Raw genomic sequence first — 11,392 nt, 5'->3', positions numbered from 1 at the left:
TTGGGAATACTATTTCTGAGAGAGTATCTTATAGGGAAAGTCTGTGTTGTATCTGTACAATTTTACAATTTTTTTTAATTTTTTTTTTTTAGGTTGTGTTTCGTGCAGACGTTGCGGAAAGGCGCGGCCAGGAAACTTTCTGATTTAAATACAACGCGTCGACATCGGGGTGTTATTGCTCGTGCACCACCGGATGCGAGCACAGCGGCATTGAACGCTGTCTCGAGTTGGCACGACTTATTGCCCGCAGCGTGAAAACACAATTTCGTGTCCCGGCCGCGGCCGTTGGCAAGATACACCGGTGCTCTGTCGCCGAGATAGGCACCGCCGGCGCTCCCCATTCACCAAGGGAATTAGCTCAAACTTCTGAATGCCGGGTATTGATACCTGCAGGGAGCCGTAGACCGGAGAAGCGTATCGTGCCCCGACCCGTCTGAATACGTTCCGCGCTGAATATCCGCACGCGTCCTTGCATCCGCTACCAGATTAAACGGAGATAGTCCCTTGAAACATTCCGCGGTGTCTCGTGTCTCGTCCCGCTATACCACGCCGGGCTATACGGTCCGATTAGGGGTTTCGCGAATGGGAATCTTGTTTCGCGCTGCTTCGGGGGGTCTTTCCTTTCGAACAACTGCGAAAGTTCGATCGGTTCGCCGGCTGACGTAACCTCCATTCGAACGGAAAGGATATATATTCGTCGTGGTAGAATCATCTTGATACTTTATCTAACGGTAGTTCTCTGATAGTCATTTTAAAACCGGCTGGCAAAAAAATGTTGCAAAGACAACGATAATCTTATCTATAATTCATTGAACTAATCAGCGTAATGCAATGTAAATAGTTCTTTCAAAATTGTCATTTAAAACATAATTATCGAGCTTCTCTTACAGTCGGATACAGCCATCCAGAAGCCTGTTAATAGGTTTCTGGCGAATAAAGTATAAAAATTCTAAGATTCTAAACTTCCAAAATTTTTAAAATTCTTTAAAGATATTCAGATACATTACCGGCTAGCAGAGAACTTGGACGAAGCTGTTAGACGATAGGATATTACAAAAACAACCCTCCGGATAAGAGAGTCTGTATACGTGCTCAACGATAACGCTTTTCGGTTTCAATAAAATCAACGACAACGGTACGTTCGTGTTGATTACGGTCCGATTTGTGTTGCAGGTGGTGCACCGTAGCCTCATCGAGGCTGAGTACCGTGGTATCTCGGCAAGGATTCTCGATCGCAGGCAGCCGGTGGTCTCGCAGCGGCAACAGTATCCGCGGGCCGTTGGCCAGGCCGAGGATCAAGGATGTGATCTCGGCTCCCTTGGTATCCGCGTTCCCCTCGCAAAGGGATGTTCTCCTCCGCGGGCACCAGCTGCACCGACGCCGAGGAGGACGCCGAGGATGTGGAGAACGACGTGGCAGGTACCGCGCAGTCGTCTAATTACTTGCCGTCGGGTATCCGTGATAGCGCGCGCGATAACCTGGAAGGACTGCGGTTAGATGGGTCATCGATCGCGCGTCCACCAGCCGAGGACACTATCGCGAGGCCATCGACGTCGTGGTCGCCGCCTCGATAAATCCGGACCGCCGTCCTCCCCGTTCCCTTGGTCGCCGTTCTCCTCCCGCATCTCCTTCGCCTCCGCCTCCGCCCCCGCGATCGCATTTGCGTTCGCGCCCGCCACCAGCCCCGCACCCGCCACGCCGTCTAGTTGTTGTCCGGCGGGTACGCCGCGCCGGAAACCGGAAGAGGTCCCCGAGACCGGGACACGGGGACTGCTCGGGCTTGGAGCGCCGGAAGACGGGACAGCCGGAGCCGAAGGAGCCGCGTCCAGGTGACGAAAGACGCGGCCCGATTAGCCGAATCGCGGGTTCGCCGCGTTCGGTTGCCGAACGGAGGGGGCAACGTACACGGGGCGAAACAACGTTCTAAGGGAGAGATCCGTGCGCGGGATCGAGCGAAAACGAAGGGTCCAGGTCGAACAGAGTGCGCGGACCCCCCGTGTGACATCGAGTGCGTCGCCCTGGTGACTTATATTGGATGACCGGTGATCGGGCTGTCCGGGACTGGCCGACTACCGAGGAGACGCCGCGCGATGGTGAACTATCCGCGGGTCATGACATTCAGTTAGTGTTGTGGTGCCGCGGGCCCGTTCGTGTCACGGTTGCAAGCCGAGCTGGATAACAGAAGCGAGAAGAGAGATTCACGCATAGCGAGAGGTGAGAGAGAGCGAGCCGTGCCCGAGGATGAGGCGAGGAAGACCGAGCACCGTGAACAGCGTAGCCGACAGAGGCTGGCCTAGGTCCTGATAGCCGCAGCGACCAGGATTCCGGGGATCATTCACGGGAGAAAGGATGCCAGGGGGGCGCAGGGGCCTGGTCGCCCCGCAAAACACATTCTTGGAGAACATCATACGACGGAGCAGCAGTCAACGTGAGTACCGACCGGCTTTGATTGGTTTCGTTTTCCGATGGAATCGATGATCGGACCGCGAATAGAACGCCGCGCCGCGCCGTGCCGAGCCGAGCCTGGAATCGCCCGGCTCCCTCGCCGGCAGGGTGCTCGCACAGGAGACAGAGGGAAACGGAGATACTGGCCGATAGAGAACCAGATACGGACAAGTATGCTTTTATAGGAATTCGCGGCATTTTAGTGCGTATTTCTCTATTTCTCTATCTGTCTCTATCTGTTTTCTCTCTCCGGCTCCGTCTCTCTCGCGTGCTCGCGCTCGCTTCTCCGCACGGAAATAGGTCAAACTAATAACTTTACGTAACCGCGGCAAGTGTGCAAAGATAAAAGTTGGTCCGCGCACACCGGTAACGAGATTAGCCGCCGTTGACCATGATAGATTCTATTCGCCGGGGTGCCATGGCCCGCGTCGGCCGCCCATGGTGCTCGCACCCTTTGGTGCCACCGCATCGGCGCTGACAGGACCGCTGCGACGCGTTCACCGAAAGATTTCTCGAAATAGCCCGCGGTAGAGTGTTCGATTCGAGACGGTTTTCGGTCGTCCCGGAGCCATCGCCGCGGGGAATAAAATTCTACTTGGCTCCGTTCTCTTGGAACTTGCCCCCGATTACGGTCGTTCGAATAAACGTCCGCAGCCCGGCCAGTAGCTCTCGTTACAGTGCCACCAGAATTATTTTATACATGTCGCAATGGTCGAATCCTTGGGCCGGCAGCGGGTCTGCTTTGACTCGCAGCATGCGAATTCAATTTTGGAACGGCGCGGAGTCTGCTTTGTGTGCTCGTTTAAATGGGACTCCGTTGGGTTAAACAAGAGGCTAGATTTTATTCATGCACGATCCTCGGGACTTGCGGCAGGGGGTTGGTCGGGGGTGCGCGGATGGGTAACCTGGTTTTTCTTTCGTTGTATACGGGCAATAAAAGCTGTTAGTCTTAACGAAGGTGTAAATCGAGTTGGTTAAAGATAGCGAAGAAAGTGAGAAACAGACGTACGTAAAAAGCGAAGAAGATAAACACGGAAAGGGGAAAACTGCGTTCGCGAATTGTTGCGTGATGTGATAGATTTTTTATTTGACTTCAAAGTATAGTAATTCAATTTTAGTAATTGTACTAATTTAATTTTCAATCGGAAGACTATTAGAAATGTACGAAATAGATCGAAACTGTTTCCTTTTACTAAGGAAATTATTGTGGACGAAGAATTTTAGAGAATATATTTATTTTTCTATTCTCTTTTATATATTTTCCAATATTTTCTCTTTATACCATCTTTACGTCCCTCAATTTGCACCGTTGTCGAGTCTAATGCATTTTATCAACCGTGCATAATAAATAATAATGAGCAGGAGCTAATACTATATAATATATAGTATAATATATAATTTAATATATATAGTATCATATTATTTATTATATATAGTATAATATATAATTTAATATATATAGTATTATATTATTTATTATATATAATATAATATATAATATATAATAATAATAACCAACGCGAAGAAAAGCGAACAGAAATTCGCAATATAAAAATCACCGAAGCGGTTCCGTTTTACACAATTTCAAATCCGATGAAAATAATTAAACTCCGGCAAATCGATTGCTGCCCGGGCTCGAAGGAACAACCGATTCGCTTCGTACGATGATCAGTACCCGCACAGAGTCGGGTGTAACGCGTTATCCGAGAGATATTGATCTCGATTCGAGAGAGACCAAACGCCTGGTCGTCGCTGGCGAAAGGGTTTATTTAGCGGAACGCAGGATTCGGGCTTGAAAAAGCTGGCTCGGAATCTGGTCGTCCGTGTCCTCTTTCCGTTTCATCCGGCGGGGGCGGGAATATTTAATTAATGTAATCGGATGAGGCGGGTAATCGACGATATCGGACTGCCTTTTCTCGCTTTTGTTTGGATTCGTAGGCGCGCGAGCGCGCGGCAGCGGGTCGCGTTTAATTGCCGCGGACTAATCCGAGCGAAAGGGATCCTCGGATCCTCGGGAAACGAAAGATCCTCGCGATATGTTGCGTCGAGAGGAAGAGGATGAACGCGGCCGAAATCGCGTCCGAAAGCGTCCGCGACCGGTCCGCTCGGTCTTTTCAACCCGAATCTTGAACGAACGATCGTAGGATCGAGCAAGAAACATAGACGATAGCTTGCTATAATCCTGTGGCTGCGAGCGAGATACGCAGGTATTTCGCAGGTCATTTTCTTCCATTTCCGACATATTATCGCTTGAAAAGTTCCGATCGCCGATGCTTCGTATCAGCCGCGCCTCGAATTCCATATGTCTCCGCGACGTTTTCTTCTGACAAAAATACGGTTCGATCGGCCGCGGTTCGACCGATGCGTCGACTTAAATTTTTTAAAGCTAGCGACGTTGTTTCGCCGCGTAGCCGCAGAATTATTTGCACGGGCGATTTCTGTATTCCGATCGTAAACACAGTCGCGGCGGGGCGGCCTCCTCGAGAGCTTAAGAGGATTCGAGCAATCGGCGTCCCCGATACAGTAGCTCACCACCCCTGTTCGCGATATCAGCCCGCAACAACTAGGTCTGCCTGCGAGCTCATAAACCAGAGGTTGGGCAAGAATTTTATTCGGTCGGCGAACAAGAGAAACGGAGACTAAACGAATAAAATTTGATTCGACGCGATTCGTCGTCGTATAAATATCCAATCGAATAATTTGGCCGGTACGAAAATTTAGCCGTACAGAATTTTATTCGAATAGGGGATCCGCTCGAACAAGATTTTACCCGAATAAGAGTTTTCTCGTACTGAAATTCTCGTATGGAGTTCAATCGATTTGAATGAAAATGCTGGAATATACAGCGTTTTTTCTTTCGTAGTTTATACATTTATTTCTTCTATGTTTCTTTCCACGGTTAACTTCACTCATTGCAGATAATTTATTACGAATTACATGATATTAAGTTATTTAATTTTATTAATATATTAATTTTATTTTAGGATTACATAACGATTACAAGTATTCGTTCGGACAATTATCTTAAATAAACACATTTATTCGAAACAATTCGAACGAAGTTCAACCCTTTCGTAAACCAGCTGGTGTACGATTTCCGCGTGTCCGGCCGCGTTTTCGTCGTCCGAAACGAACAGAAAGGCATTGTTCCGGACGCATTGTATCGCTAACGCTTGCTCGGAGTTTCCGGACAACGGAATTACTCGAAATTTAACTTTTAAAAATGAATTCGATTAAAACACGTAAGAAAATCGAAATAAATATATCTCACCACGTTTCGCGATCTCAACTATCTTCGATCAACGATCCGCATAGTTTTTTCTTTTTGTAATTTCGGAGGCACTCGCGAAACGGGATATTCTCCCTCTTCTGGGTCCCGGTTGGCCCAGGGTGCTCCGTTCGCTCGGCCGAAAACGCGTGCACGCCGGTCAAAGGTCGCCGGCGATGAATAAGCCGTAGCGAGAGGGTTAAACAGAGTGATGAGGCCCGCCGGCATTGACCCATTAACTCGGAAACCCTGGGATTCGCAGGAGCGGAAAACGCGCGCGCGGAATCCTCGATCGAATTATGCGAGAAACGGCTAGAGACGGTCGTTTCGAAGCGTTTGAGAGATAATTTATTCCGCGAGGAGAGAGAGAGGCGGTCTCCCGGCTGAATTTCGACGGCGCGCTGCACATCCGCCAATATTAACCGAGCCGCGCCGGCATGTTGACTTTATTTATTGACCGGAAAATTAGTCGCGCCGCCGATCGTCCTCGGGCAACGTGGACGAGGCGATCGCGGGTCGCGCGCGCGGGCTCGTCCGAAGGCGATTTCTCGGCCCGTTTCCACGGCTCGGGATAATCCTCGATTCCAGAAAACACGAGCACGTCCGCGCGGAATTGCTATACGCACTGCGCATTCCGAATCCTGATTAGGTCGGGGAGCTTGGAACTCGGGCAACGATAGGAAACGCGCGACGTCGCGTCGCGACGCTTCCGGTGTCCCTGCTGGCTCGTAAACGACTCCGGGATAGCGGGCTCCTTTCACGGCGCGTCGAAAAATCGAGCGATAAGCGGTCGATGGCGGCCCGACGGAATAATTCCAGCGACACGGCGAGATTTTTCTGCGAGACAAGAGCCGCGCGATGGGAAAAGCTGTCGGTGGGAAAGCTGCCCGGAAAAGTCCGGTTTCCCGGTGGCGCTTCGATATTCCATATTCGGCTCGTCGACGACGTCGGCTGACGTCGCCACGCCGCCGTTCCGATCTTCCGCGAAACTTTCGGAACATTCTCCGGAGCACGCTAAGCGTCTGACCTCCTTCGACCTCCTCCGACCCGTCCCGTGAATTTTGGAGAGGCTCTCGCGACCTCCGGGAACAGAATTCCTCGAGCAGCTCGTTTCGCGCCGCGAGAAGAACCGAGAGGGATCTGGAAGAACCGAGAGGGATCTAGAAGGATCGAGAGGGATCCAGGAGGATCGAGAGCGATCCGAGGGTCGATGAAAAATTTCCTAGGGGCCTAGGGGAGCGACGTATTAGCTCCTGCTCACTGTAATCCGGCCGATTGAATGTTTCATAAACCGCATCGCGCTGGGACGATGGATCTTCTCTTTCGTCCTCTCTCTTTCTCTCTCTCTGCCGCGGAACATTGGTTCGCTGCATTTTTCACATGCAGTCGTAGTCGCGTGACGCAACCCGTATAATTCAACTGCCACGGTGCGCGTACGTATGTCTCTATCACGGCATGAATTATATGGGGGGGGGCACGGTAATTAGCGGTTACTCCCGAGTCGCTCGGCTATCACTGCGTCACCGACCCGATACGGATCCGACGCGAGCCAGATACAATCACCTCGTTGATCAAATTTGCGCCGAGACTATCCGGGCAAACTGCCGCAGGCTCGAAGTTTAGATTGTCTTCGGCTCGAAGTTCGGTGCCTGTCGTCGTCCCGACATGGACTTACTTATTGTTCCGCGCGGGCCCGTTAGCGGCGGCCTTATTTTAAAGGGAAATAAAACGACGGTGTTCGCTTTCGGTCCGTTTACGACGGAGGAACAGCCGCTTTATTTCGCTGAAACGTCGGCGAAGGCGTTGGAAATATATAATAAATATATCAAAAATAAAATAATTACTTTTTACTGAGAAATGCTTTTTCAAAGTGTATTATTATTTTTATTATTATATTATTGCAAGCATTATTATTATTATATTATTGCAAACATTATTATTATTATTATTATATTATTCCAAGTATTATTATTATTTTCATTATAATAATTATTTTCAAGAAACGTTCCGCAATGATCTCGAATAATTATCTGCACTTAATTATATAAACTAAAATAACAGATCATTTCAAATAACAACGCGAGCAACGTTATTCGAAAAACGATCGCGGGCACGGAAACAATAACGAACTGAAACGCCGCGTTGTACGAAATAACGATCCAAACAACGTTATTATTCTCGAACGTGTTCAGGATTGGTCGCAAAAGGTTTCCGTATCTTTGCACGGCTGTGCTGTACGGCGCGAGCGCGGCGGCGGTCGTTGGTTCGGCGAACAGTCGATTCACGGGCTAAAGAATAGCCGTCCGCGAGAATAATCGTCCGGCGGCGGATCGTATCGGAGCGTGAACACGTTATCCGAATAGTTTCGTGCACGAGTTACGATAGGCGGCTTGTCATTGATACGTGTAAATAGGCCGTTAAAGTGCAGCGTCAACTTGGCGCGGCACTCGTGCTCTTGTTCGCGCTTGTTTCGCGGGCCCTCGTGCACGGGCTGTTACGTCCTCAATTCAAACGTGCCGTGAACGAATTAATTAGCGGCCGGGGACTCTCGCGAAGAGGAACCGCAGTCACGTACCGTGCCGCATTTGTCGACGACGACGACGACGACGACGACGACGAAGCCCGGCGTCCGCGTTTCGCACTCGTGCAAAACGGCCCGCGTTAAAAATCCTAGCCGCCGTCGCGACGCGACATGACGCGACGCATTCGCCGGAAGGGCATAAGCGGTTGACACTAACTTCCACCCGGTTACTGCGACATCAACTCCTTGACGGACTCGTAAAAACGACGAGTGTCCCGAGCGAGAAAGAGAGGGAGAGCAGAGAGGGAGAGAGCAGAGAGATAGCGCGCGCAAGCTGGCGTAAGAAACGCGTAATCTTTTTACGCTGCTAATTGCGCGTCGGAGACCGGTGTCAAGAGATTTGTTTCTAACGTTGTCACGCTTTAACGCGTCTTTCGCGCCGTCGCCTTCTCTACTCCGCTTGCGGCTCCGTTCTCGAGGATTTTCCGATCCTTCGGAACGCTCGCGGCCTTCAGAAATGTCCACAGTTTTCGGAACGAATGGAACCAATTCGCGCGAACTTCCAAAGTTCACACGGGAAACTTTCTTGCGTTCGATATTATCGGTTTTTTCTTTTTTCAAATCGAGCGGAACTACGATTAAAGTTTCACGTTCGTCGTTAACACTGAATCTAAGTTAGTCCTGAAAATAATTAAGCTTTACAGTAATGTCTCTCTAATTGACGCCCAGATTGACCACAAAAATGGGCAATTTGGGGAGAGGAGATACGAGATTATTCGAGCCTTGCGGTTTATTTTTATAGTTATAAATTGTCCACAATTATAAGAACGAGCCGCAAGGCTCGAATAATCGTATCTCCCCTTCCCAAATTATCCAATTTAGTGGACAATCTGAGCGTCAGTAAGGGGGACATTACTATTAATTATTATATTGCTTCGTAAGGACGAGGAACCTTTCGCTATTACCTATCGTCATAACCGTAATATAATCTATCGTCAGTTAACCCTTTGCACTCGAAGCCAAATTAACGCAAAATTTAATATAGTTTTCCTGGCCCATGGTATTTTCATTTTATACAACCTGGTGCATTTTAAACCCATGAAATTGAATTTTGTGATTACACTTTGCACAGTATTTTTAAATATAAATAGATTTAATAACGTTCACATTATTTTGCAACGAGATGTAACAATTTTTAATGGCGCCTTAGAGTCCCCACTCGAGTGCAACAGTTACGCTTTGGACAGTTCTTTAAATATAAACGAATCTGATTAATAAAATTATTTTGAAATAAATGAGAGTATTTATTGGTGCCTCGGAGTCGCCAGTCGAGTGCAAAGGGTTAATCGTACAAAATAAAAAAGCTAGTACAGTGCTCGCGTAGGGTGCCGCGTCCGACCATGGTCGACCGATTCTACTGGCCTTGCCGAGCGAAGGCCGTCGATCGTGATCGGAACGAGGCTCGCGCGGGTGACACGTCGGATAATATTTTCCGAAGCGAGGTGGTCCTATTGAATCGAAATCAGTGTCGCAGAATCGTTAGCCGACGCCGGCTAATTGGTCGGATATTTGATCGCGGAGCGATCCGGTTCGATCGTCGAAAGGAAATTTCCTGTCGGCTCGAGGGACGTTCATTTTCAACGAGATTTAAACACGGCTAAGGTCTCTCAGCCTTCGGAAAGCCCGGCGATATCATCCGCCCTTCTTACCTCGAGCTCTCCCGTTTCCTCTATCCCACGGTAATCCCGAGGCTTCGTACACGAAACTTTAGGAGACTCGAACGTTCTCCCGCGGTTCCCCGGTTAATGCGATTTCCCTGGACGCGGGTGTTCACCGAACCCGGCGGCGAGCCACGGCCGGGTCCGTTCGGACCCGACGCTTCGCGGGCTTCCCAACTTTTCCTCCTACCGGCCGGAGAACTTGCGGGAAAGTTCGCGGTCGCTCCGCATTTATTAAACACGGCTGCGCAAACTTGCTTCGGCGCTTTGACCTATGACCGCGGTAATTAGACACAGCGGCGCCCGGTTGAACTTGCGTTAAATTCGTACGCTTATTAGGCGAAATGAAATCTTCACGAGTCTGCCGTACGCTTCACCCGTCACCGTGTCTCGAGGCCTGGTCTCGGTGTACTTGGATAGAGAATCGCTGTAACGGAGAAACAGCAGACAAATTATTTCGCAATTATTTTCACTTTTCTCGCTACTATTACGAGACACCCTGTATAATTGTAGGACCAATGGATAGCCGAGACTTTCCCGATTAAAATGAGTCCGAACACGAGGTAGATCGTAAACAGCGTGTCCCAAAAATGTCTCGCAATCCGAAAGTAGGGGATTCTTGAGGTCATTTGAAGCAACTTTTTCCTTAGCGAAAATGCAATCCGCGGCTTCGTTTACGAGTTATTAACGAAAAACAGTGACCAATCGGAGGCGAGATCATTTGGCGCGAGACGGCCGAGCCAATGAGCGGAACTGGGCTCCGTGCGCTCGTTGGCTGGGCCGCCGCGCGCCAGCCGAGCTCACCTCTTATTGGTCAGTGTTTTTCGTTAATAACTCGTAAACGAAGCCTCGGAGAAAATTTTCGCAAAGGAAAAAGTTGCTTCAAATGACCTCAGGAACCTTCCATTTCCGGATTGCGAGACATTTTCGGGATAGCCTGTATAGTAATGTCTCCCTTACTGACACTTAGATTGTCCACTAAAATGGATAATTTGGGAAGAGGAGATACGATTATTCGAGCTTTGCGCTCGTTTTTATAATTGTGGACAATTTATAACTATAAAACTAAACCGCAAGGCTCGAATAATCGTATCTCCTCTTCCCAAATTGTTCATTTTGGTGGCGAATCTGGGCGTCAATTAGAGAGACATTTACCGTAATAGGATCCTTCGGAGACTTCGATTCGATAATCTCTTCGTCGTTCGTTCCACAGACTCGTGCACGGCGTCGATCGTCGCCGCGTGCTCAACGTGCTCCCGCTTTTAACGCGATCGCGACGCATTGAATACGGGAGCGGGGCCGATAATCGTTTCCCGGTTGAACGAGATCTTCCGTAATTAGTAATTCTGGCCGGGCCGATTCCGTGTGTCGCGATATCCATCCGGCGCCGAGGATTTTCCATTGAAGCGGGGGGGCTTTCATTTACGAAGCAATTTGTCC

The 11,392-nt window shown here is 49.4% G+C and overlaps 1 protein-coding gene across 8 annotated transcripts in view; it reads left to right on the top strand.

Moving 5' to 3' along the window:
- Positions 1 to 11,392, top strand: part of eag (potassium voltage-gated channel protein ether a go-go) — a 124,230-nt gene that overhangs the window by 21,644 nt on the left and 91,194 nt on the right. For 7 of the 8 annotated variants that reach the window (XM_033486443.2, XM_033486449.2, XM_033486445.2 and 4 more), the window contains exon 2: positions 1,174 to 2,428. In XM_033486443.2, coding sequence (XP_033342334.2) covers positions 2,350 to 2,428 — 79 coding nt within the window. In that variant the 5' untranslated portion in view covers positions 1,174 to 2,349. The remainder of the gene's footprint in view (positions 1 to 1,173; positions 2,429 to 11,392) is intronic. The other variant, XM_033486444.2, reaches the window with a different exon arrangement.

Source organism: Megalopta genalis, chromosome 2 (genome assembly GCF_051020955.1).
Source record: "Megalopta genalis isolate 19385.01 chromosome 2, iyMegGena1_principal, whole genome shotgun sequence".
NCBI classification, from domain to species: domain Eukaryota; kingdom Metazoa; phylum Arthropoda; class Insecta; order Hymenoptera; family Halictidae; genus Megalopta; species Megalopta genalis.
Note: the sequence above shows the minus strand (reverse complement) of the source record. Positions and strands in the feature narration are given on the sequence as shown.